Here is a 27,971-nt window from a genome sequence, read left to right as displayed (position 1 = left end):
CTTTCCAGACCTTTACTGTTCTTTGAAACGTGAAAGCAAGTCAGTGGTCAGCGATGCCATCTCAGCTGATCTTGAGACAAAGCCCCGAAGAGTCCTTTCCAGCATTTATTTCAGATGATCAAAATCTGCATGAAAAGGCTGCGACATTGTGATGCCTCTCCCGCTGTTGTGAAACAAGACCACAGAGGAGGCCAAAAACATTAAGTGGGAAAAAGTCTGATTCAACAATCTGTCTCTGTGCAGAGCTTCCATTAGAATGTGCCCAAGTGGTTTAGAGGATCAGAACTAGATTAATTTAACAACTTGCAGGAAATGTCATTCACCACTACCCCCCTTCTTCTCCCAAATTAGAACTGGGAAGGAAAAAGAAATGATTTAAGACTTCTACAAAAGTTTGCTCCTGTACCAAAACTCCACATTCGCAAAGATGTACATTCTAGGGTATGAGGACACCCATCTCTCCACACACCCAAAGGAATGCATTTTCAAATATAGTGGGTCTATTGGAATGAACTGCCCTATGACCTGGAGGAACTTTTCATGCATATCAGAAATCTAGTAAGAAATTACTGGATTTGGAACTGTGGCCATTTTCACACAGCCAGGCGCCAGGAAGATCGCGCGAAACTCACGCCATAAAAGCGTCTTCCTAGGGCAATTTCTCAGCACAATCCTCTTTAATGGCCCTTTTTCTGATGTCATTGGGCCATTAAAGGGGATCGTGCCAGGAGATCGTGCTAGGAAGACATGAAAGTTTCCTTTAATCACCATGTATACTGACGGACCTTTCCTCTATGAATCCGCCCAACACTCCTTAAAAGCTATCTATGCTTGTAGCCATTACCATGTCCACTGACACTGAATTCCACAAGTCAATTGCTCATTGAGTTAAAGAAGTATTCCTTTTGTCTGTACTGAACCTATTCCCTATGAACTTCATTCGGTACTCCCAGGGCTTTTTTTCAGGGGGAACGCGGTGGAACGGAGTTCCGGAACCTCTTGAAAATGGTCACATGGCCGGTGGTCCCGCCCCCTGATCTCCAGACAGAGGGGAGTTTAAATTGCCCTCCGCGCCGCTCAGCAGTGCGGAGAGCAATCTAAACTCCCCTCTGTCTGGAGATCAGGGGACGGGGACACCGGCCATGTGACCATTTTCTCCGAGGGCAACCCACTGAGTTTCACCACCTCTTTTCCCAGAAAAAAAGCCCTGGGTACTCCTGAGTTCTAGTCTAATGGGAGATAGAGAAAAAGTTCTCTCTATCCACTCTCTATGCCCCATGCATAATATTATCAACCTCTATGATGCCCCACATCACTTTTTTTCCAACCCCCACAATCATGTTTGATTGCTCTCTTCTGCACTTTTTCCAGCCCTACAAAATGTTTTTTGAGATATGGCAACTAGAACTGTACCTTGTAGTTCCAATAGGTCACAAAAGGGATATTACAATACTGGCTGTTTTATTTTCTGTTCTATGCATAAAATCCCAGAATGGAAATCATGGGTGGAATTCCTAAAATACATAAGATTGATGTGAGCCGTTCAATTAAAGGCTGCAAAACTCTGGGAACAGACCTATATGCTTAAAAGAAACTGGAATGAACTATATGGGCCAGTCCTGCTCACATTCCAGAGCTCTGAATGCAGATGTGGCCATACCCACAATGCAGATGTGGAATTTGGGTATGGGAGTAAATTTTTGTAGATGTCTTGAAGTCAAGTTCTCCTGCCAGTGGCAATCAATGATATGGAGATAGAGTGCAGAAAAATGTGTCACATTACATAGTAAATGCTACTACATGTTGTGGGGGGGGCGGGTGTTGGGGGTGATCTCAGCGGGAGCAAATGTTCCTGATTTCATTGCCTTTATATTTGTCTACCTTGTCATCAGATTCTGGGACCTACACTTGGTACTGTGGAGTTTGTTTATATTCATTTGAATTGTTTTCACACACTGTACGGTTTTTATATGCAATTTACACAGTAGTGATACATATAACATATGCCATCAACACATACTATATGCATCATGTTGATTTGCTGATGCGTAAACAGTGGTGAAAATGCATAGTTCTTATGGGAAAATCAGTGCAAGGAAACAGGAAATGATGCAAAAAAACAGATGTGTGATTTGAATAAAGGAGAAACAAAATTGAACTATTTGGGGTTGGAACGAGAAAATTAAAAAATTTCCCTACTTAAAACAAGCTGGGGTGCCATTTGGAATGGCAGTTCAAGATCCCCACTAACGGGGAGACTCCCCCTCCCCACATCTAGCATTTCTTTTGGGTCTCTTCCCAATCAACCATAAAACACACCTACTATTGTTTATCTTCTTTCATTCTCCTGCATCATTCACAAGGCACAGAGGGATATTCGAAGTACGCAGTACATGGTTCTTTCCTTTATTGTTTCAAGTGAAATGCAATATGTTGCTGAAGCTACTAAATGAAGATGATCCTATAGCAAAGAGGTTTTTCAGTCAACGGGAATCTCATGTGTTGTGTGAAATGCTTTAAAAGAGGTTCATCATCTCATTCTAGCAATTTGAGGCCGTCCCTCGCTGCACAGTGGTCATTGCAATTAAGCAGCACAGAATTGTTGAGAAAAGTCTCATTAAGTTTGAGTATATCATGTTTTCTGAAGCTGCCCCTATAGGCCAAACTGGATGTGATGGTGGCAGTTCCATGCCTATAAACACATTTTGTGAGTTTAAAATTATCCAGTTACTTAGAAAAAAGCAAGGGACAGTTTTTAACACAAATGGCATAAGGAGAACAAAACTCTCTCTTCTCCAGCTACATTCAATCTCCTCTGTCCAAGCATTTTCCTTTGAGCTAGGGCTCCAAAACATAAAGTAATCCTGACAGAGAGAAATCACTGGGCAGCCAGAGTGGCGAAGTGGTTAAAATGCTGGACGGGGGAACCAGGTTAAAAACTTCACTCAGCTACAAAGTTCACTATGGCAGTCACCCTCACTCAGGATAACTTAGTTAACAAGATGGTTGTTAGAATAAAAGGGAGAAGGGGAGAACCATGTATACCACCTAGAGCTCTTTGGAGAAAGTATGGGACAAAAAAGTAGATAGACTTGGGAGAAAGACTGTTGGGATACAAGGTATAGGACAGAAGGAGGGTTTGGCATCCCTTGCTTGCATGCCGCTTGATTTTAAAATTGGTTTACAATTCCCACATGATTAAGGCAGTTCTGTGTTTAAACAATAGAACAATCACATCTACATTGACCTTATAGGAAAAGCCTATAAGGACATACTCCATATTCACACATGTTGTTTAAAGTGTTTCTCATCCTCTTTCCTACTGTTGGTGTGCATTTGTGAGCAAAAGGGAAAGGCAGTTTTAAATGAGGCTATTACAGGTTTCTGAACTGGTTGATGCTTGTGGAGGAAGGCTGATTTACAATCAATCCTGTCTGCACTTTACAAAGCACGTGTGATTTACGTCAGCTGAACACTTATCATCTACCTTAACAATAACCGAATTGGTAAAATCAGAGACAGCTTTTCTTTTGTATTGTCGAAGGCTTTCACGGCCGGAGAACGATGGTTGTTGTGGGTTTTCTGGGCTGTATTGCCGTGGTCTTGGCATTGTAGTTCCTGACGTTTCGCCAGCAGCTGTGGCTGGCATCTTCAGAGGTGTAGCACCAAAAGACAGAGATCTCTCAGTGTCACTAAGAGCCAAGCTACAAGTGACGCCTGACACAGGTTGGACACTTGTCAGCTTCCCTCAAGTTTTGATGGGAAATGTAGGCGTCCTGGTTTTACAGCTTGACTCTCCATTACAGCTGCATGACCAGGATGCCTACATTTCCCATCAAAACTTGAGGGAAGCTGACAAGTGTCCAACCTGTGTCAGGCGTCACTTGTAGCTTAGCTCTGAGTGACACTGAATGACACTGAGAGATCTCTGTCTTTTGGTGCTACACCTCTGAAGATGCCAGCCACAGCTGCTGGCGAAACATCAGGAACTACAATGCCAAGACCACGGCAATACAGCCCGGAAAACCCACAACAACCAGCTTTTCTTTTGTTTGATACAAAACTGTTTTTCTCCCATGGTTCTTGGGAAGAGTGGAAAATGTCTTATGCATGTGGAAGCATATAGAAGACAAAGCCTATGAGCATGGCCAGAGAAATTTCACCTAACTACAGATCACTCCTACTCCTCTAGGTTTATGTAAAAGGGCTTCTTTACCAAATAATGCAATTACTAGAGAGGCTTTGCCTCCAGTCCCAACACATTTTCTATCCAAGATAAAAACAAGATATTTATGTATTTCTTTTCTTTCATGGGTAAATTCAGTGAAGACAATTTACTCATGTAAAACCAATTCACAATATAAGCTGTTAAATGCCCAAGAGATCTGATTGACAGTAATTTTCTAGGGTCTCAGCAGAGAAAATTCCTCCCCAATACCAGCTGCTAGCTGAGATCTTTTCAAATGAAGATGCCCAGGAATGAACCTGGGAACTTCTGCATGCAAAGGAAGTGCACTGAACCATGGCTCCTCCTCTCATGGTAAAATACTTTAGCATTTTTTCATGACTAAGAGGTTGCTAGCAAACAAGGATGTGGAAATGTACCCCAGCAAGAATTGTTGTGAAGACAGAGCTTGTATAGAAAAATATGCACACCACTCTGAGATCCTCTGAGGGAGGGAAGAATCAATGCCAGATCTATGAATTGAAGAATACTTGCACAAGCCAGTCAGGGACCATGTAAACTGAACATTCTCTTGCAGTTCCTCTAGGGTGCCCAGGACTCACCCCACCCCACATTCACAACCACCACTTGACAGGGTTGTCAGGAAAAAATGTTGGAGGGGAGTGATTAAGTGTTATTCTACAACACAATGAAGTTTCATCTGCTTAAAGCATAGAGTTTTTGGTGAATCCTAGAGTGTCACACTGATGCAATGATGTCACTTTGAGCATGAACCATCATAGCGATTGGCATTTTGCCAATTAGGTTGGACTCTGCCCCTTACAATCTCCTGCCAGGAGTCAGCAATGACCAGGGTCGAATCCACATTACTCATTCTAAGTCGCATGTTCCCTGCATTCCCCACACAATCCCGAGTGCTGGTCACATTACCTCATTAAACAGACGCATTTCATTCGCATTTCTCCCAAATATGTGGTCACAGGTTTTCAACGGGAGTTTCACAGTGGCCGTGAACGGGCCAATGCACAATTTACGTGGTTTTTTTAAAAACCACCCCCCTTCCTGTCTCTCCGGCTGTTCCGAGAGTTCCTATTGGCTGATTCAACTTGCAAGTGCTCCATAGTCTGCAAAAGACTGTTTTTGACTTCATAGCATTGGATTTATTGATTATGCTGTTTCTGAATCAAATCTGGTAGTTTGAAAAATCATTTTGGGGTGAATCCATCCTCAGAATGGACTTGCGAAACTTCCTTTTTAACTGTTTTTTATTTTTTTTATTTTATATTACTGTAATATTGAAATTACGAAATATCGAAATAATGACACTCCAAGGAAGTGAAACTTCAGTAAAATTCAGGCACTGAACTGTCCTGCATAGGAAATGCCCACGAAAGCTTCCCACATGCTTCCAAACTTCCAAAAAAGAAACGGGAGAGAGCCATCAGTGCTGTCAGTGGGGGAAAGAGAGGCATCATTATCTTCAATGATGTTTCTTTATAAGGCAAGATTGAAATAACGGAAAAGTGCGCTAAAATTTTTTTTAAAAAAATGGGCGGGGAAAAAAAGTCCTGCCCAAAAAAGCGGTTTTTGAGCGGCCGTGTGACCGGAGGGACGCGCGAGAAAGACAGATTGGAAGCAGGAATGTGAACGAAGAGGAAAAAATCACGGATTGGAGGCAAATGGAAGATATCCGATAAACATGCAGGTAATGGGTGAATGTGGATTCGACCCTGGCAACTCTATGTTCCTCTGACATTTCTTAGTTCCTTGTTTAGAGATGTCCCTTATTTAGAGATCCAGAAATAATGAAGTCCTAGGGGAAAAAACAGCCCCATCCCCCACAACTGGAAATGTATAGAAAAATTGAAATATATGAAATATTTGCTTTCTTTCAAGCCTAAATGTATTTTATAGATTTAAAATTAAAAAATGCATCATTTATAACTTACTATATAAAATTGGCATATTTATTATTAGGCATATTTATTAAATCTAAATGTATAAATACATTAGTTTTCTACGAGAAAAAGTGTGTGTATTCACAATACTAAAGAGATAGAGAGACTGGACTCTATAGTACATTAGCATATATATCTTACTTTTTGCTATCTAAGAGGAAGGGAAAAATGAAAGCTGAAGTCAGAGAACACAAACTTTGTAGGAAAGTAAAGAAAGTGTTTTATCTGCACAAAAAGAATCTCATATAGTCATAATTAGAGATGGGCATGAACAGCAATACGAACAAAAAAAAGCCACGAACAGCCCAATCTGCTGTTCGTGAACAAGCTGTTCATGAGGCCCCATTCTAAATGAACAGGTGGTCGTTGCAAGCCTCGTTCATTGCTGTTCGTCAAACCAGACAGTCTGGCACCTGCAATCAATTCCCTGGGCAACCTAGGCAGGGATTGTCTGAACTCTGTCTGAACTCCTGCTGTTGCCGTGGAAACCCCAATCTAAGCCCAATTTAGCTTGATAGGCAAGTCTTCCTTTCAAGTGTGGAGCTCCAAATTTGTTACAAGGCAGCAAAGAGCAGGGGGGAGGGGGGCTCCCAGCTCTGGCTTAGTTTGCAGACAGTGGAGAGGGAGAGACTGTTGCTTTTGGCATTTTGATAGAGAGAGTGCATTGGAGCTTGAATTTTCTTTGTGTGTGGTGGGATAGGGATCTACCCCTTCAAGTTCCAGGGCTGCTGCCAGGCTCTGGGCCAAGCTATTATTTATTACTGTTACCTTTCCTGCTGCCTGCTCAGGTAAGGTTTCTGGGAGTGGTGCGGTAGGGATCTTGACCAAACTTGGATGAAGGGAAAGCTGAAGAAAGGGGCAGGGGCAGATAAAGGTAGATTACAGTAGATTGGCACACCATGACATTGATGACACCAGCAACACAATGGCACTTTACAGTCTGATGTCAATAAGTTTTCAAAAAGTCAAAGAAGAATTATTGTGGTGATCATTTCAAATGTTTGTTTTTCAGTTTTCCTCCATCAGAGGCACAGAACATCTTCTAATGTTTGGGCTTCTGAAAAAATATTTTAAAATGCTCTGATTTTTGCAAGAGTTTCACTGCTGATCAATTTTTTGTGTATTAAATCTAGACTATGTAGAGATTTTCAGAGTAGTTGTAGTACTATGATAAAACCATCCTTAGCATGTGCATATATCTTTCTGTCTTTCTGGAGCTTCTCCTCAGTGTTTTGTGGTTGAAAATCACGCTTGAAGGTACTTATGAGAAAATCCAGTTCTCCTTCTGTAGGAGACAAAGGCTTATTACACAAGTGTATGCAGTTTTTGTGGGAACCACCTATTGGCTAATACCAATGCCACAACAGACACCAACACAACACACTCCTCCTCCTATTCCCCTAAAGCAGTATTACATTTGTCTCAAAGAGTTTTAAAAATTATTTTTAGTATAGGGAAAGATGAATACACAGGCACAAAAAGCATATGTGGCCTTTTTTTGTTTAAAGGAAAGCAAGTCCCTAAGGCCTACAGGATTATTCTATCCTTTTTAAAGCCAATTTTCCATTTAGGTTGGGTGTTCACACATTCCAGAACTAGAGTTAAACCTTTATTCTGTTCAAAAGCTTTTCTTTAAAAAAAAGAAAAGGAAAAAAGGAAAACACTTCTCTTAGTCCGCTCCTTAACAAAGCTATCCCACTAGAACCAAAGCGTCCCCCCTCACACACACACACCTTTCGTTACAATGTTCTGGCTACCAGGCTTCAGAAACAGGGCTGAGGCAACAGCCATCATAATGGTAAGGGAGAAATCGGGCGAAAGTGTTACAGCCGTGCACAGCCTTAAATAATTACGGTGTGGAAAGGAGAAAGAAAGAAGGATGAGATTTAGTGCCTGTGTCTTTCCAATCCCCCCTCCCCCCTTCCCCCCAATGTTTCCAACTTGACACACTTCACCTCCCTCTGTGTTTTTATTAGCTGGTATTCTCAATACATCAGCGACAGCTATGATGAAACCAGTGGCAGATTTTGCTGCAAAGCAGCTGGGTCACTGTCCCACGGGCCTTGTTGCCTTTACCACGCGAGATCTTAAAGTGACCATGCCTGGGCCAGCTGCCGTTTTGAAAGATCCTGAAAGGGAGGTTCTGAAAGTGTTAAATATGGGGCAGGGGGAGGGCCTTGCATATGGCACACAGAGCTACTCTGAAAAATTTGGAGACATCTAAGTATCACAAACACAGTCCCTACTATGGGCAGCTGTACGTGTAAGTGCCTTGCTTTGGGGTGTCAAATCAAATATACATCGCTAGTTGGCACAGTACATCACTTCCCCTCTTGGGGATTCCGAAAGGAAAAGGAGAGAAAGCAAGGATTAAAGGTGACAAATGAAGAAAAACTTTAACAATATATGATGTGGTTTATCATTTACTGTCATCTCATTTATTACCCACAGTGTCAGTGATGAGCCACAGAATGGAGCGCCGAAAAAGACAGACAACTTACTTAACACTGAGTCCCCTAACGCTTACCTGAAACCGTCGCATGTCTCGAGGGTTCCCGGCTGTTTTCAAACAATTCTGATTGCACTTGAGGAAAAATTTTAAGAAGAATCTGTAGGGGGAAAAGAAAGAAACGTGTGTGACATCTCCCGCTTTAAAAATTAGCGTCTGCTATTATTTACTTGCTTTGTGTCGTACAATTGTGCCCCGTGGCGGAATCCATCAGGGGATGTCAACAGACTGTTTAAAAGGATGCTGTCAATTAAAACAGATTAAAATGACATTTCGGGCTGAATTTATTTGCCCTGCAAAGTAATACCTAACGTTATTAGAAGCCAGGGATCCTTGAAGCCTTTTAGCCCAAAGTCAAGGGAGAAAAAAAATACAACAGACTGATGTTCCCAAAGCGTGGACAAAACAGAGTCAAGAAAACTGTTTGCTTTATTGGGATTAATTAAATTTGAAACAAAAATAAATAATAAAGGTGTAAGAGAGAGAGTCGCTTTTTCCACCTTTCAAGTAATGGAAAGCATCTGCGAACTCACAATGAGCGCAAATCTCTATGTCATACTTTTCACAGATCGAACCTCTTTGGAACCACTCCCCTACTGCCAAAGCCTCAGCACTCTTTGCTGAAGGCCATTGTTTAGTTGCAATCACTTGCCCTCCTTTGATTTAAAAGCCAAAGGGGTTTTTATACTTCTTTTGGTTAAAAACATAGTAATGCAATTGCTATATGATACATTGTCAAATGCACCCTAGCAGCTGCAGTACATGAAATGGCAGATTGTGAAGAACATGATGCCTCAGTGTTCATGTGCAATCATTGACAAGATGCATTAATTACCCACTCACAGTGCCATCCTAAACAAAATTGCTCATGAGCCTGTACTGTCAAGTGGCAACCGATTTATGGTGACCCCAGCAAGGGGCTTTCAAGGCAGGGGAAAAGCAGAGGTGGTTTGCCATTGCCTACCTCTGCAGAGTCTTCCTTGGTGGTTTCCCATCCAAGTACCAATCCTGCTTAGCTTCTGACATCTGACAAGCTCCAGCTATAGTATGCTGCCTTCCCTCTTCAATCAAAATTACACTGTTCTAAGTGTAAATTCATGGGTGTAACTCTGCCTGGGATTGCATGGTCTGAAGACCCTGGGGAGGAAGCTAAACCTTGATGAAGAACAATATTTGCCTCCTCAAGAGATAAAAACAGACCAAATAGGGACAGTGTATCAGAAGTAGGGACTGCTCCTGGTAAATAGGAACAGTTAGATTGTATGCATATATTCATATCCTATTTTACTCAAGTCTAATGTTTATTCCACATGAGGTCACACACACTTGCACAAATCCACATTTGAATTTTCCATTTTAATTGTACACTTTAAAAGTTGTGTGAGTGCTGCAATATGAAGAAGCCCTAATAAGGAACAGTGGGTAGAGTTTTGAGTCTGGATGAGAACAGCATGTATAGACAGATTAATGAGGATAGGTCCATCAGTGGTTACTACTACTACTACTACTAGCCATGGCGACTAAAGAGAACTCTCATATATGGAGAACTCTCATATCTGAATACAAGTTCTAGGACTCTAGAAGTCACCATCAGGGGAAAGCCTTGGCCTCTATGCCTGTTTGTTGGCCCTCTAGGGTAACTGTACGGCTGCGCAGTGAAACAGGTAGCTAGACTAAATGGATCTAGCCTAGCCTATCTCACCAGATTATTAGGGTGGGAATGGAAAATTATTCACATCTCCTTTTTCCTCACACTGACAATTCTCATTGAAATGGGCAATGATTACTGGATGTCACTACTCACTAGCTTTCTTAATACAACCAGAAAGATTTTTCTCTCCCTAAACACCCCAATTTTTGTGCTATTTCCTCTATGTGTATTAGCCAAAATCTCCTCAGGTGTTTGTTCAATTACATTTATCTGTTCTTTACCTGAAAGTATGTGTTGGAGTTACCTTTTTGTTGTTTATTGTGGTACAAAGACTAAAGGGTAGTAGAATGATCTGTGGAATCACATGACCCACTGTCTGTACAGTGGTCACATCCTCCATGATGGCTTTATGTACTGCTGAACAAAGTAGGGGAATAGGGATTTTCATCTGGCAGGATTACTCTTTCACTCAAGACCACACAATATATACTGTATTGTAAGATGTTGCTTGCATTTTGTGTGTTTGGGAAAACCTTTAACCACATGCTAGATATGCTTGAGCAAAAAAGTGTCCAAAAATCCCAACAAAGGGGAAAAAATTGATTTACAGATTTTGAGATTTGATCAGCCATTTCTCAAAGTTCTCCCATCAGATATATTCATAAATGCCTTTATCCCACACAAAAATATATATGAAGTATATGAATGCTTTTAAATGTACCTCAAACCATCAAGATGATTCCACCTTTTTTGGTTTGGTGGGCAATAGGATATACTTGGAAACTGGAAAAGTATTATTACAGCAAGAAACGGCATGAGGTTGCAGATTGCAAGAACTCACCCAAAGGTACAGAATGAACAGTACAGCTTTCTGTGACCTAATATTCTGTGCTACATAAGATATTTGTGTGCAACTGCTAGAGAGTTTTGAAATATCGGAACTTGCCAAAGGAAGAAGAACAAAAGCCTCTTGAATGTCGTATTTTCACAATCCAAACAAAAGGCAAGAATGTTTTTATTTCTCTGTGAAATATTATCATGAGATAGGGTTCTGATTGGAATTCTGTTTTTTCCCCTCCGTGCCCTGGTGTGTCCTAGTGGTACATTTAATTTTCAAGGAAGAAAAAAAATCCCACAGATTTAACTGGGACACAGAAAATTCATGACGGCTGCAGGACAAAATAAAATGCATTCATAGAAGGGAGTTGAATAGTTGTGGGGAGGGGCAGGAGTTGAAAGTCAGCTGGGAGCACAATGAGCAATTTATTTATTTATTTCCCTTGCTGAGTGCTTGTCTAAAAAAAAATCCAGCTTTTGCAGTAAGTTAAAGTCCCAGGTGAGCTAGGCCTAGTTCCCTTTCTGTTACTATGACAACGAATTTTTACCGCAGTCCCAAAGTCCCTTCAGAACTCACACATTCATGCCTTGAATTAGAACTTTAAAGGAGAAAGATGTATATTTTTCTCCCAAGGTTTACCAACAAGAAAAACAAGCATATAAAAATAAAGAGATGATCTCTCCCTTTTTTAAAAAATGCAGTGTTACATCTCCAATATAACTGTAGTTATGCCAACTTTCAAAAACTGTGGATGCTCATAACCACCGGACACAAAGGAAATACTTAGGCATCTGATTCATTTATGAACATCCTTAAACAAAACATAAAACACTACAGAATGTAAAAACACCTCAGAATGACAAGATAATAATATCATTCAAATATTCCTTGAAAATATTTCCTATTCTCTTTTACTGCATTATCAGTTTTTGCATTAAAAAGAAAACTCTGGTGAATAAAATGGGGTAGGAGGGGAACAATCTCTTTGGCTTTTTTCTTAGTTTCTCAACAGGGTTATTAAAAACAAACTTGCTTTATGGTTCCTATTATTTCTCTATTAACTTTCCTTTGTGGTTAATACACAGCATCCAAACCTTGGTGTGGACAGATCCTGAAGCTTAATCTATATCATGTTTATCTAATTCTTTCTCCAAGGAGCACAGAGCAACATATATAGTTCTCTCCTCTACTGTATCTTTACAAGTCTGTGAGGTAGGTTAGACTGAGAGACAGTGATTGCCCAAAGACCTCCCAAGATAGTGGATTTGAAGCTGGGTCTAACTAGTAACCATTATAATCACAAAATAGTAGAGTCCAGTAGCACCTTTAAGACTAACCAACTTTATTGTAGCATAAGCTTTTGAGAACCACAGCTCTCTTTGTCAGTCTTAAAGGTGCTACTAGACTCTTTACTATTTTGCAACTACAGATTAAGGCCGTTTTCACATGCGCCCCGGGAGTTCGGGCAAACTCACAGCATGAAGCGTCTTCCTAGCACGATCTCCCGGCACGGTCCCCTTTAATGGCCTGATGATGTCAGAAAAGGGGCCATTAAATGGGATTGTGCTGAGGAAGACGCTTTTATGGCGCGAGTTTCGCATGATCTTCCGGGCACCTGGCCGTGTGAAAACGGCCTAACAGTGCAATCCTAAGAAGAGTTTCTCCAGTCTAAGCTCATTGAAATCAATGGACTTAGACTAGAGTAACTCTTCTTAGGATTGCACTGTAACATATCCCTCAATATCTAAAGACACATATCCGTTTCCATTGTTTCTTTCTAGTAGAGCAGTGCCAAAGTGTGAAAGATGAATCAAATCATCCTTGTGGCAAGACAAACTTTGTGAACAGGTATCTGCTTAATTGGTTACACTGAAAACCTTACAGAAGCTCATGGTTTAAGGGTCAGGGGTGAATGCAAAAAGACAGACTTTGCACTTTCCAAGTTTATACATACGTGTGTGTGCGTGCGTGTCCATGTTTCACGCATGCGCACGCACGTGTGTGTGTGTGTGTGTGTGTGTGTGTGTGTGTGTGCTCCTGCTCTCTGAAAGAAGGGAGATAAATCTCAGGATGAGGATCCAGAAGCAAGTTTCCCCCCCCCCCCACAGAGCACATCCCTCCTTTCTAAAATTTAAACCAGTCCATTTGGTCTTCATATTCTTGCCATTATGTTAAAATACTTTTTCTGACGAATAGGTAACAGGTAGGTAAGAACACTCATATAGGTATTACACATGCACACACACAAATAATTTTGCCCCGGATAGTCCTTAACAGCAAAAGCAATTTCTAAAAAAATTAGAAACGGGTGCTAGGTTCCGCCCCCTGCTTCAATAGGCTACACTTTTGAGACCCTAGGCTCCACTGGAGCCTCTCATTGGCTGGCCACTGTAGACTGAAAGTTACCTTCAACTGAACATCCACAGGACCCTTCATGTTCCAAATCCAGCTAAAGTTAGTTTAAAAAACATTGACCAAATCCAGCCAAAGCTAGCTGCATGACTAGAATGGATCTTCCCACCAATTTAAAATATTTGTCATGTGGGGCCCTCATTTTGGATGAGAGCTACGTGAAGGAGCAACATAACTTTCCCCCCAGATGATTTCCTCACAGAAATCCCTCCTGCATGGTTTTAGCGCTAAAAGCAGGGCTTATTTTGTAAACGAGAAAAGGTGCCAGTACATATATAAGCTTGCACTAATTTTTACCAATTTCACTTTCAGGACTTGGGCGCCCCCCCCCCTCCAAAAAAAGGTTCTGGCATTCTGTACTAGTGCATACTGCCACCACAAAAAAGCCTTGCCTAAAAGGAACAAAGACAGGCAGCCAGTCCCTTGTCAGTTTTCTTTCTTTCTTTCTTTCTTTCTTTCTTTCTTTCTTTCTTTCTTTCTTTCTTTCTTTCTTTCTTTCTTTCTTTCTTTCTTTCTTTTTTAGAGCTCATAATAACAACAGGGTAGAGTTGTTTCTGAGCAGCAGAATAGCAGCAGATTCTCTTTCTCCCTGCATGGCCCTGATCCAAAATTAGGATCCCAAACTGGCTGATATTAATATTATAAAAATGCTAGGAGGATCCATTCACAGACTGTCCAGTGTCTTGTCTGTTTTGACCTTAACTTTAATGGCAACCAAATTAATTGAGATCGGTGGAAGAGTGAATGATGTGGTTTGATCACACACTTGCTGATCTGAAATCAGAGCAGTGTGAGACAGTGTGTGTGTATGTGCAATTTTACATCTGCCTTTGCCTTAACTCAAAGTGCCTTATTAAACCTAAGTATGTCTCAGTCAGGTATAAAGCAGAGAATGGGAGGAGAAATCAGATGTTTAGGTCAAAAGAAGCATACAGGTGGAGGTATTAACTCCCTTACACTTCTGACTTAGCTTCTCACCATTTTGAACCTCAAAACTTTTTTTTTTTGTCAAGCTCTTCCATATTCAACATCACTTGGCTGTGAGAAAACCATTCGTAGAAGGAGAGGCTACAGGGAAGCAGTGAGGGCTAGCAGAGTTCCGTTTCCTCATGTGCAATGACCTCATTTGATGTCCTCCTCCTGATACCCATTTTCTTTGCAGCTATAATGCCTGTGCCTGAATCATGATTTCCCTGGAACTAGATGAGGACCGTAAGCTATTTTATGTTGCATTATATGGAATGATAGAAATCAGCACAGTTCAAATGTGGCAAACCTCAGTTCGTTCCTCATTTGTCCAACACGTGAAATGCCTTTTATTATATTAACAAACAGAGGTGGTCCAAGATGTCCAATGTCCATTTATAATTATTTGGGCTGCCTTTCGTAAAAAAACCAAAGCTTGAATGTCTACAAGTGATGGCAGCACACCATTTGAACACTGGCCCATCAACCCACTTAAAAAAAAAGCACCCTAAATCACATGGAATGTTTAGCATTTCAGCTTCAATGGGTCATTGCCTACACTGTGCCTTATTATGGCTTTTTTATTTGCTCAAAACCCCAGAAGAAACATTAAAGTGCCTAATTTTCTTCCTCTGGCTTTAGACTTCTTTAAACACTCACACATGAACAGGATTCTTTTTTAAAAAAAATAAAATCTTTCCTTCAGTTGAACCGTGTCACTCATAACTCCCCCCTCCCCACTCCTTGAGGAGATTTTCCAGTCAGTCTCTGACTCTAACTAAGCAGCCATATAAAAGAGTTCTGTGCATTGTTTTATATATACCCAGATATTTTACATGCTTGCATCTGGTAAAGGCATTAATATTTATTGAGGCATTACAATAAAAATGACTTTGGGGAAGAAGAAGGAAAGAGGAGGCAAAGCTTAACACTGCCGAAGTATGATTTAGGGGTAATGGGAGAACTGCACAAACGTATATTTTAACTGATTTTTTTAATAATTAGATAGAAACCTTCACAACTTCTTTGGAAAAAAATTCACATGGACATAAAAATAAACTGATTCTGTTCCTTAGTTAGCTCATGGTGGTTCAAAAGGATTCTGTCAGCTATGGCTCAAACTCACAGAAAAGGAGGGATGAGATAATGTTCTCAGTTTCTCTTATATTAATTTACATTTTTTTGCCAACAGTTTCAGTTCTCCACTTTTCATGATAAGTTTTGTAGCTTTATATGGTGTGTTTCTTATATGGTATTTATATACAGTTTATGCATTATTTCTGCATATAATATACATGAAATGTCTAGTTTAAATAAATTTGAAAAAAAAGTATCAAGGGAGATGGAAAACAAAACAAAGCATCATAAGTTTGACCACAGAAGTGAAATTGAAATGGGGACTTTCCCAACTGAAACAGCAGAGATGAGGAATTCAAAATCATTCCTAGTTGAGGGTTGGATTCATGACATACTTCTGGATACTTCAGGGAACCCTTAGCTAATATGAAATGCATTGCTACCACAAATAATGACTCTACCCTAACAAAGCCTTGAGCATACAAGGGCAGGCAAGGACAACACTACAATACAGTAAACAGGACATTGAATTTGGTATATGAACCTTCTTCCTAAGGGGGTAAACTGATGTCTACCTAGACCTCCCAACAGGAAGCCCCTTTGCCTGCCACTTCTGGGACTGTTGGTGGGAGAAAAATAAAATATAACACACAGGTGAGAGAAAAATAAAATATAAAACAAAATATAAAGCATAAGTTTTACCATAGAGTTTCTATAGATTTCCAGAGATACCTTTTGTCACCCTAGGTTTACTATTTCAGATTGAAGATCACATGACTGAACTAATGGACAGGCAGAAAGAATGGTGAGGTTCACCAAAGACTCCCTCCACAGATTAGGCCAGGGCAATTTGAGCCAGCGATTGGCCGATTTCTTATTGTGGCAGCACATCACCCTGCACTCCACTACAGGACGGATCCCAGTGGAACTCTTGATGGGGCAATGGCTTACTACACTGCTCAATAGGCTCCACCCAGACTTAGCTCCAAACGCCTGGCAGGAGCCAGAGGTTTCGGGGCTACCCAGGTGGTTCCAGCAAGGCAACTTTATGCCAAGAACTATGGGGAAGGGCCAATCTGGGTTCCAGCGTCAGTGCTCAGGGTGACTGGGCCGGTCTCCTACAAGATGGCCGATGCCACTGGCAGAACACTCCAGAGACACAGTGACCAGCTACAGCAGCATTGGCCGGAGTGGACACAGGACCTGGACAGAGACTATTCACCCTGCACCGCTGAAGCAAGGGCTGATTCAGCAGCAGCAGCCAATGAGAGTGGAGATAGAAGACAGAGGTTCTGTACTTGGGCCATGGACTGTCGGAGGCAGGGATCCTTCCCCTGACCTTTGGGGGGGGAACCACTTGTGCCCATACCATCGGTTAGGAGTTTGGGCGTGATTCTGGATTCCTCCTTGTCTATGGAGGGCCAGATCGCGGCTGTGGCTCGGGCAGCCTTTTTTCACCTTCGGCAGGTCCGGCAACTGGCGCCCTACGTCTTGGCCCAGAACCTAATGACAGTGATCCATGCAACAGTCACCTCCAGCTTAGACTACTGTAACTCGCTCTACGCAGGGCTGCCCTTGTGCTTGATCCAGAAACTTCAACGGGTTCAGAATGCTGCTGCGCGTGTCCTAACCGGAGCTTCATGTAGGACTCACATTATACTTATCTTGCAGCAGCTTCACTGGCCCCCAGTAGAATTCCAGATCTGGTTCAAGGTCTTGGTTTTGACCTATAAAGCCCTAAACAGACTGGGACCAGCATACCTAAGGGACCGTCTCTCTGTACGTGCCCCAGAGAGCACTTCATTCAACAGGAAAACATCTGCTGGTGGTCCCTGGCCCTAGGGAGGCTCAGCTGGCCTCTACCAGGGCCAGGGCCTTTTCGGTCCTGGCCCCAACCTGGTGGAACTCTCTTTCTGAGGACACTCGAGCCCACCAGGATCTTGTATCATTTAGGTGGGCCTGTAAGACAGAGATGTTCCACCAGGCATATGGTGGAGGCTAATTTTAGCCCATCATTGCTGAGCCTTCCACCGGTCTCCTTCTACAAGGGGTATGGAGAGTCCACTCCCACTGGTTGCCCCAAAAGGGGTACAGTATTTTATCTGTTTTTATAACTGATTTTAAGTTGTATTTTAATCAATGTTGTACCTCACCCTGAGCCTGCTTGCAGGTAGGGCGGGTTAAAAATAAATAAATAAATAAATAAATAAATAAATAAATAAATAAATAAATAAATAAATAAATAAATAAATAAATAAATAAATAAAATTCCAGCGGCACCAAGCTGTCCTTAAACTCCAGTGAGTTCGAGAGACTCTTCCTCTTCTCCTATTGGGGCAGAGCCCGTTGCCAATGCTGGGCCACCAGTCAGTGGACCATCTGTTACAGAGGGGTTGCGTAGGTCTCAGAGGGCTCGCCATCCCCGGTCATACCTCAGAGATTTGCAGTGGGGTGTCTCGAACTTAGGTGGGGAGGGTTATTGTGCATTGCTGGAGCTTAAGTCTGAACGAAGGCTCCTGAGGTCCATATGGCTATTGTGTGTTTTTGCACTGGTAACGGCCAATCATAACTGTTGCTTTATAATTCAATCTCTGTGCTGTAAATAGTTACTGTGTATATAGTTCATGCAAACAAAGAATTCTAACTACTTGTCTTGTATTGGTTGTTGCTAAAAAGGGATGTGGTTTTCTTAAGTATAAATTGGCTCCTGTTGATACTGGTTTCAGTCTGTCTGCTTCCAGTCTTCAATAAAGTTGTTGTTATGAGCTGTTAATCGCAATACTTAATACTTTACCTCTCAGAGATGCTTCTTACTGATTTCTTGATAGCTGATTCCTTGCAGCTGAGTGTGTGAATTAATTTGGTTTGTTCTCTTTCTCAACCTGTTCACAACTGTTATATATCTATACTGCTTTTCTCCCTTGTGAGGATCCAAAGCATCACATCATTCTCCCCTCCTCCTTTATACTCACATCAACAACCCTGCGAGGGAGGTTAGACTAAGAGATTGTGACCAGACCATGGTCACCTGACAAACTTCCACAGAAGAGTAGGGATTTGAACCCAATTGTCCCAGGTCCTAGCCCCACACCACTACACCATGTGAAAGCCTCTAAAATGTGTAGAATTGGGAATTAGCTGGCACTTCTAGGAGTGTCCTAGGGCAGGAACCCCAATGTGGTGCCTGTAAGTGCCACAGCAATTGCCAATGTGCTTTATATTGCCTACTTCCTTCTTCCCCAAAGCAGAAAGCCAATCCTGGCTGTTTTCCACTTCATTGGAACAGTAGGTGCTTCAGAAAACTCCATGGAGAATCACTTTTATGTCTGCAAGAAGCACTCGCTTGGAACCAACAACCTCCGTAATAGAATACTTGGTTTGGAACTTCCGAACGTTCTTTGTCAGGCATCACAGCAGATATTCTGTACTTGGCTGCATCCCTCATGGCAGCCATTTTGTGATGGAGCACAAGACAACTCACTGCTGACTAGGAGTTATGCCAGTGTATCCTGGACTTATGTTGCCATAACCCCCCTACACCGATACAGCAGCCTGGCGCCATTCCACCCAGGTCCTCTGCCAGCCACGGAGGCTGGGCGTGAGCATAACCAGGGCATAAGTTCCTGTGCCAGTGGGCTGGGGGGATCCGGGGAGCAGCAGCATCAGCTCCCTAAGCAATTTCAGGCACAGAAAGACCCCCTGCAGTGGCAGAAAGTTACACCATGAAAAACAACAGCATAGCCCATAGGCACTTGTACAAGAAAAGTAAATGCCCCCTCCCCTGGCAGCCAGCCCTGCCCCAGCAGTCTCGCAGACCATAGGATGCCAACTACCACAGGGAACAATCTACACATGCCCTTGCAGCAGCCAAACCCCCTGCCAGGGCATCCATGACCCCAGGTAAGTAGATAGACAGCTGGAGGCTCTGCCTAAGAGCTCACTGCTGTGGGAGTTTGTAGTGTGAGGCAGGAGGGGCATGCCCCCCTCCCCATGGATCGGTGCTTCCATATTGAATACCAGTCCAGGGAAGTGGGAGTAGGCATGTTGTGCTGCAGGCATGTGCCAGCTCTCTAGCGGTACTTCCAGGGTTAACAGTCCCAATTGGACCAGCCCAGGCAGCCCAAAGGCCACCTGACCTGGATGAGCTACTTGTTCATGACCTCCCTGCCCACTATCTCCTTGGGGGCTTGGGGGTCATGGTGAGTGGCCCATCCTCCCTTGGTGCGGGAGAGCTGTCCAGCAGCTGTAGAGAGCCAGGGCTGCCATGGCAGCCACTGGAGCATGGTTTCTGTGAGCACCTCCCTGGCATGGCACAACTGAGAGCTGTTCTTGCCAGGATGCCCACCTCATCTGCATATGGAGATCCTTTGCAGTGGCAGGGATGTGGGGGCAGGGAGCAGACGATCCCCTGGCAGCTGGATGGGAGAAGTCAGCCCTGTGCTGCAACATGGCCAGGGATATGGCCCCAGCCATGCAGGAGGTCAGCAAACAGGGACCCTTTGGGTGGCACAGCACCCTCAGCAGTACTAGAGAGGCCATTGACATGGGACCAGTACAATCAGTAATGTGGGCCAACTCTATTCCATGGCTGTGGGGAAGGGGTGCACGTGAGCCGCCCAACAAAGGCTCCCTTGGCAGGTGCTTTCCCTGTGGCAGGGTGGTTGCCATAGATCCCCTGCACCATAGGCTGCACCTTTGAAGGGAGCCACACACCCCACCTGCTTCTCAGCCAAAGAGCTACCCCCTGTTGGGCACCCTGATGCTGGTGCCATGCCCGCGGGGGCATGTGGTCCGCAGCAAACCTCTCTCTGGCAGGAAGAGGATGGAGGAGTCAATGGAATATGGGGGTTGTGGCCATGCATTGGCTGCACCTTTGCTTGCCACTCATGTGCTTGTCATGGGGGCGGTGCGGCCATTGGTGATGCTGGTGGGGTTCTCAGGGGAACGGAGCAGGCACTTTCGGCAATGGTCTCATCACGCCTTGCCGGCCTTGGCCGCTGGCATAGCTCTCCCATGAAAGTCCATAGAGAGCAGACAAGCGGCACTGCAAGCACATTGGTGAGCTGGCGCAGGCGGCACAGCACGCCTCAGGATTGCTCTGCCTGTCTGTTTATATTTTTATTGAAATATATATACACTTTATTTTAAATGCTTAAATGTTTTAATACTTGATATTTGCTGCCTTGTGGGTAGAAAGGGAGCATAAAAATGTTTTAAATAAATAAATAATCTAAAAGTCAACAACTGGCACAAAATTTCCCAGTGAGCTTTACAGTGGAGCAGGAAGTTGCCCACATCCTATACCAACCACCTAACCACAAATTCACACTAGTCCAGCAAGTGAACCCTTGTCTTAGCAAATATAATCCCCCACAAATCTTTCTCTACCTCATCTTCTATTCCTGTCAAAGGGAGAAATACTCAGAACAGGCTCTAGTACCATGTCAGAATGGTTTTGGTACTGAAATAGGGCTTGTTAGAATGACCTACAATTTACATTTGCTGTGCTGAAGCTCACACATTGTTCTCCTTTTCTTGCCCCCACGCTCTGATTTCATAATCAAAATTCCACCCTCCTGAAGGGAACCACCTCCGCTTTATCCAGAAAGAGAGCACCTGTCAGAAAAACCCTCTCATAACTGGAGAGCAACTACAAAAAGCCCTCGTACCTGGAGAGCAACTACAGAATGATATTCGGCCTTAGCCAACAGTTACGAAGAATTAATTGAAGTATTTACAAGGGGAAAAGACGGGGGAGGCATGCCACAAATCATTTCGTTTCTATATTACGATACTAATTGCTCTGGGAACAACATCTGAAGGAGGGCCTAGCCTCCGCCACCAACAGTCTAAGGACAGAAACTTGCGGTCAAACATTGCCCTGTGGGCCCTGTAGCCTCTTGAGACCAGCAGCCACATAGCCGTCTACAGAGCTATCATCCCATAGAAGGAGAACGGTTAAAAGCTTTGGTGTGAAGTTTCTTCTTCTTTAGGCCTTGCAGAAATTAATTTTTCCCCCTACCATAAAAGAAGGGTGTTTCAAATCAGGCAACTATATTTGTTTTCTCGGGAACACGGTGTTGTCTTTCTAACCTACCCTTTCTTGTCTTGCCATCAGCATGTATTATCAGGGATGCAGTCACAAGGTTAGCAAAGCTATTTTTCAGCTGCCGCAGTCCATACCCTCTAACGCTTGACAAATGAAAATAGGTTACCCTTGGTGTTCTGTCAGGTGAGCATGTTGCTTGCACACCTCATAGCAAGTCAGGAATAAAGTTCCTTTCACAGAGGGCTACAACCATGATCCATCAGACAGGTTAGATTTGGCTGAAGTTGAACAGTTATGTGAGCTGTGTGGTATCCATGCTTTTTAGATATTTATTGTAGCCTGTATTCTTTACAGCACCAGTTTTTGTATTGTTTTCTATATTGCTTTTTAGATATATGTATATGGTTTTAACGTATAATGTATTCCTTATTAGCTGCCCTGAGACCGTTTGTGAGCAGGGCAGGATATAAGTCTAATAAATAAAAATAAATAAATAAAATTCTGTTAGCACTGTCACCTGATTATATTTGTTTGCATATTAAAAATTCTATCCTATCCTTCCATCCCAAGCAGGATCTGTATGATGGCTTATCCAATAAGTAAAAACAGAAGTGGCACTCAGATGTCATAAAGCTAAAGATGAGCTGATTCCCACCTCTTTGTCCCATTCACAGTTTGGTTCCTCTCCAATTCTGGGTTTTTTAGCCAAAGATTCTCCCACTGAAGTTCAGAAATGGAAGCCAATGAAGTCCCCAGAACCTTAAAAAAGTCATGGAAGTACATCTGACAAGGTCTCTAAATTACAAGCATGCCCAATCATGCTCCTGTTATGATTCTTAAAACACTTCCCTAGAGTTATTGGGGTTTTGTGGACACTGAGGGGGAAATAGGTTAATGGACTTGGTTTGGATGAGCACTGGAAGTCCTATGGACTGAGATTCAATCAATTCAATTCACTCTAGTCTTGCGGGGGGAGGGAGAAACCTAATTTGAACCCAGATCCTATGTAATTGAAATTGACAAAAACAACCCATCACAAGTGAGCTGCTTATCATCAGTCACCACCAGCTGTAGCAGTCAGTCAAATAATTAAAAAAAAAAACCTCCTGAAGTCTTTTAAAACAGTTTTGCATTCGCCTGATTACCAGAATACAACCAAGGTACAGCCTGCCTGGCAACTCAACCCAGAGTTACAATGCTACTACTGAAAAGGCCTTCCTTTGGTGGCCCGCTGTTATGTCTCTGAATTTGCAGGAACACAGAAAAGACCTCAGCACACGCAGTAGGTCTACATGGGAGAAGACATTGCTTGAAATATGCTGGTTGCACATGATTAAATACATCTTAGTCCATTAATTGCATGGTTTTAATTAATTAAATCTATGTACACTTGCGTTCCAATAAACATAGGGGGAGAGTCTATTTCGTTTTCGTGGTATCTGCCTGTGTTCCACAGTGTAACATCTTAGAAGAAGCCTTCCTGCTGTGTGGGAGAGAAGACGGAATGTCTCTTCTAAGGTGGTACCTGCAACTTGTTGGTTACATAAGTATTAAAAAAGAAATGTGTTGTAAATTAAAAGTCTGTTAATTGGGGACCCTTGTTAGCCAATTAAAAGATTTGTATTTGATTAATCCAACAATGACTCTGTTAAACATTATATGTATTTGCACGCTGTGAAGTCCCAACCGACTTATGGTGACCCAGGCAAGGGGCTTTCAGGCCAAGTGAGAAACAGAGGTGGCTTGCCATTGCCTTCCTCTGCAGAGTCTTGGTGATCTCCCCTCCAAAGCTTCTGAGATCGGATGAGATCGGCTTATGTTGTGCTGCTTCCCCCCCCCCCAGCCTGTTAAACATTGCAGCCTTGTGTTTTATTTTATTTGCACATCACAGTTCCTTTGAAAAGATCCCAGCAAAGTTTTAGGTTTACAACAACCATATGAGGTAGGTTAAGACTTTCCCAGAACCATCTAACAAGCTTCATGGTTGAATCTGGATTTCTGATATCCATTCAAGCAGCTAACCACACATTTCACAGTAAGCCGAATCAAATCCAGTTTGTTAAGGAAAAGCCCTGACACCTGCCAAGATTATCTGTTATCCAGGCATTTTTGAGGTTCAGTTCAAACATCTAACAACCTAGCAGGGTTAATTACTTTGAGCTCCTGTAAGTGTATTTAATTGACATTATGCCACACAAGATTTTATTCCCATTGTCCCCACAAATCTCCCCCTCTCTTCTTTACGGAAAGGGCAAGTTGGCAGCCTTCTTGCATATTAGGAATTTTCAGAAAGGATTGCCAAATGTTCAAGGTAGCAGCAGGACTTGGATTCTGATAAACTGATCTACATTTTCACTTTATGCCACGCTTTTCTCCCCTATGGGGAACCAAAGGAGCTTGCATCATTCTTCTCTGCTCCATTTTATCTTCACAACAAACCCATGAGGTAGGTCAGGCTGTGTTTTATGTGACTGGCCCAAGTTCACCCAGCTAGCTTCTATGGCAAGAGTGGGAATTCGATTATTGTTGGGTACATGTTAAATAAATCAACCATCAGCTGTCTTATTACATAATAACCTTCTGCATTCCAGTACTCATAGCTGATCTCTGGCTTTTTCTACCTTTCAGCCCCTCGTCTTGGGACTCTGATCTGGAACATCATCTAAAACTGGAATCTTCCCTGCCTAGTGAGCTACCTAGTACTATGCGTGCTCAGACCTCAGATTTCTTAGTATGGGGGCAAGGCAATTTCAGAGAATATACTTGTGAAATGGGACTTCAAGATTATCATCAAGGTTTAAAAGTCTTCCTCTTAGATATACAGTTTATTTGAAGAGCAAATGTGGGTATTTTAAAGCCCTCAAAATAATCTTAGCAATACTTTCAACACAGTTAGTTGTACATAAGCAAAGGAATTTGTGTGTTTGAAATGCATTCCTGGTCTAGACCATTAAACTGTTTATAATAATAGCATACTGCTACCTGCCTTGGGTCCTGACCTGGGCATATATTTTAAATACATAAAGATTTGTCAGAATAAGCGACTTTGTACCAGATCTGCATTGCAGTGGGCTTAGACTGGAGTAACTCTGTTTAGGATTGCACTCAGTATAGTTAGTTAGCTAATGGAAGGGAGAGTTGTTGATGTTTTAACTCTCCAGTTTAATGTCTTTTTGCTAGTTTTAGCTGGCTTTGTAAGTTTCCACATGTCACTGTATGCGGTAAGAAATGCAGGGTAAAACCGTTACAATAAATAAATATAGCAGAGATTCACACACTTGACCTCTCTCAATATTACTTCTGGTAGGGAAAGACTGGAAGAAAAAGTAACAGTGTGTGCTAGCCTTCAGTATTCCACTGGAGATGACTGGAAATATTTAATCATATTCAACTTTTTAGGAGTCTAATTTAAGTAAATAATTTTCTCTTTTCTTTCTTGAATTCATCTCTGATTTTCTAGCCCGTGGATTGTGCCCAAATACTGCTGGTTACATCCAGTTACTTGTTTGCTCCACAGATAGTTATTTGCCACTCTAACACTCACTAGGAACAAAGGATCTCCAAGGAAAACTGGCTTGTTTTTGCACTCCGATGAAAATCTGACACCATTAATAAAAAATAATAATTGAACTCTATGGGCTTGGATTGAAAATGAAACACTACACTAACAGCATGCTTGTAATTGCAGTTGTTCTTCCAAAAAGTCTTTGGAGAGCTCTTTGCAATATGAGCAGTTTCCCATTCTCCTTGGGGGCTTTCCCTTTCTTTTCTTCCCTAACACCACCCCTCAAAAAAACTTTGTCAACTTGAAAGACAATCTATTACTACTCTAAGACTGAAATTCAGTCAAGCTTTTCATTATAATTTCACAGTGCTAAACAGTACACACACAGTAAAATAACGTGGGGATGAACTGGTAAAGCTCTAAGATGGGAAAATGAACAGTACCACATTTTAAAATGCCCCCCCCATGTACTTATGTATTTGCTGTCAAGTTGCAACCAATTTATGGCAACCCAGCAAGAAGCTTTCAAGGCAAGTGAGAAGCAGAGGTGGTTTGTCATTGTCTTTCTTTGCAGAGTCTTCCTTGGTGGTCCCCCATCCAAACGGTGTCCCTAGTGTTCTAAGGCATGCTAGAGTTGCCAGTCCCCTGGTGGCATGCATAGAATCCCAAGAGGATTAACTTCTTGCATGTGAAGGCTGAAAATTAGTCTTCCCCCACCTCCTGTTTCCTGTTGCTGCTCAGAGTGGAATCGCCAGAAGCACTAAGGTTTTGTCACAGAGTTTCTGGAGATTCCTAGAGAGACATGATGTCACTTCCAGGTTTTTCCCAGAAGGAACATCACACTTTGCCGATGGATCCCGCCCCCCCCCCCCGCCCTCCACTTTTCTGCTTCCCTGGTCTCCTGCTGATTGCCAAGCCAGGCAATCCTGCTGCACGCTGCTCTGAAATAAACGTTTTGACGGTAATCAACCCTTGTGCAATTACCACTGGAAATCACCTCAAGCGACAGCTGCCACAACACAGGGAGTCCTGACAATCAAACCCTCTGATCAAGCCCCATGTTGGGTTCAAACTAGACATGATGTGAGTGCCATGGCAGACTTGCAAGCAGATAGTAGCTGAGAATTTTCCATGTGAACTCAATTCCAAAGCATGCATCTGGATCATGGCATTGGAGAATGCGGGCTTCAGCCTTCTCCTCTGTGCCATTTTCTTGACCTGAAATGGCCCCTGGAGAGGTCATTATTCACCCTGTTTGGGGGGGCTACATGTACAGCCTCTTGAAAAATGCGTGTGCTCATAAATACTTGAAGAGTGCTGGTGGAACTTTTTCCCCATGCAAACACTGGTCTCAGACTGTCAATACGTTCAATAGCTGCCCAGTCAACACATTTCAATGGGGAAAAAATTATCCTACTTGAGCTGCCGTTCAAATAATATAATTTACTTACTTTTTTCTGTGTGTAAGGTTGTACCAGGAAGAAGGAGCTCAGAGATACCTACCACCACTCCTGTGCTTGAGTTCAAAAGAAAGTGGGCAAAGGATTGAAGGGGAAAAGTGCAGCCACTGAACATACTCCAAGTACATTTTTTTTATGTCCATTTTTAAAAAAGGAGTGCAGAATTCGGTTTAAAGACACATGGGCAAATTATTCCTCATTAGCCTTAAAAGAAAGAGGTGCAATTATTGCACAGCCTTTTTATTTTTTCCTCCTACGATTATAGGCTCCAGGGAACACTTAGAAGGCACATTCTACAGCAACTTTGCAGAAGCTTTTGCAGGTCTGGGTTAGGACAGCAGTTGGATGGGGCACCTCCTGGGAGGCAAGATTAAATGCCATCATACAAATAATTCTCTCTCATGCAAGGAGAGCTCTGTTTTCCTTGCTGGCCCTACAAAGCAAAGGTCTTCATTTGCTTGTAAGCTGCTACTCATTTGGCTGAATCATAATGTCTCCCTTGAACACTGAACTATCAGAATGAAATGTGGTATGCAACTCCACCTTAAGCCTACATTTCAAGTATGAAAATCAGAACAGTCCCTGCATTTGTTTTTGAGTTGGGAAAATAAGAAGAACATACTGTCTAAAGTTCACAGCTGAAACAGGAACATTTTTGTTTTATTTCTAGTATCTCCATACTCTCCAAAATGGTTCCTTAGTTGGTCTTGGTCTCTCTTACCCACACACGTGTTGCCAATTCTGGCTTGGGACATTTCTGGAGATTTGGGGGTAGAGTCTAGGGAGGGCAGGGTTTGGGAAGGACCTCAGTGGGGTGTAATGCCTTACAGTCCACGCTCCAAAGCAGCCATTTTCCCCAGGGGACCTGATCTCTGTTATCTATAGATCAATTGTATTTCCAGGAGATCTCCAGGCCCCACTTGGGGGCTGGCAACCATAACACACACACCCTTCCATTGTTACATGAGTTATTTCTTTTAATATTTGTAACTTGGTTTTTTTCCCCAATGGGAAACCAAAAGAGCTTGCAAACATCATTCTCACCTCCTCCGTTTTGACCTCGACAACATCATCTTCTGCAAGTGGGTGAAGCTTTTCCGTTTCATCGGGTATTTCCTCACTGACTCTCCCTCTTGTTTGTTTTTAATTCCTGGTGTGCGTGTGTTTGTGTGTGTGTATGTTTGTGTGTACTTTCTCTTAAATTTGATTTTTAATGTATTTTTAATTGAGGGCCCTAATTGGGTAGAAAGGAAGGATACAAATACTTTATATAAGCAAGGAATACTGCGAGGCAGGTTTTTTGTTTTATTTACTGTATTTATACCCACCTTTCTCCCCAGTGGGGATGCAAGGTAGCTTA

General features: G+C 42.6%; 1 protein-coding gene across 1 annotated transcript in view; it reads right to left on the bottom strand.

Moving 5' to 3' along the window:
- EBF2 (EBF transcription factor 2) overlaps nt 1-27,971 on the bottom strand; it is a 263,186-nt gene that overhangs the window by 62,748 nt on the left and 172,467 nt on the right. Inside the window, exon 7 of the mRNA XM_054997337.1 lies at nt 8,672-8,753. Coding sequence (XP_054853312.1) covers nt 8,672-8,753 — 82 coding nt within the window. The remainder of the gene's footprint in view (nt 1-8,671; nt 8,754-27,971) is intronic.

This window comes from Eublepharis macularius, chromosome 14 (genome assembly GCF_028583425.1).
Source record: "Eublepharis macularius isolate TG4126 chromosome 14, MPM_Emac_v1.0, whole genome shotgun sequence".
Lineage (NCBI taxonomy): Eukaryota > Metazoa > Chordata > Lepidosauria > Squamata > Eublepharidae > Eublepharis > Eublepharis macularius.
This window is presented reverse-complemented; position numbering and strand designations above follow the sequence as displayed.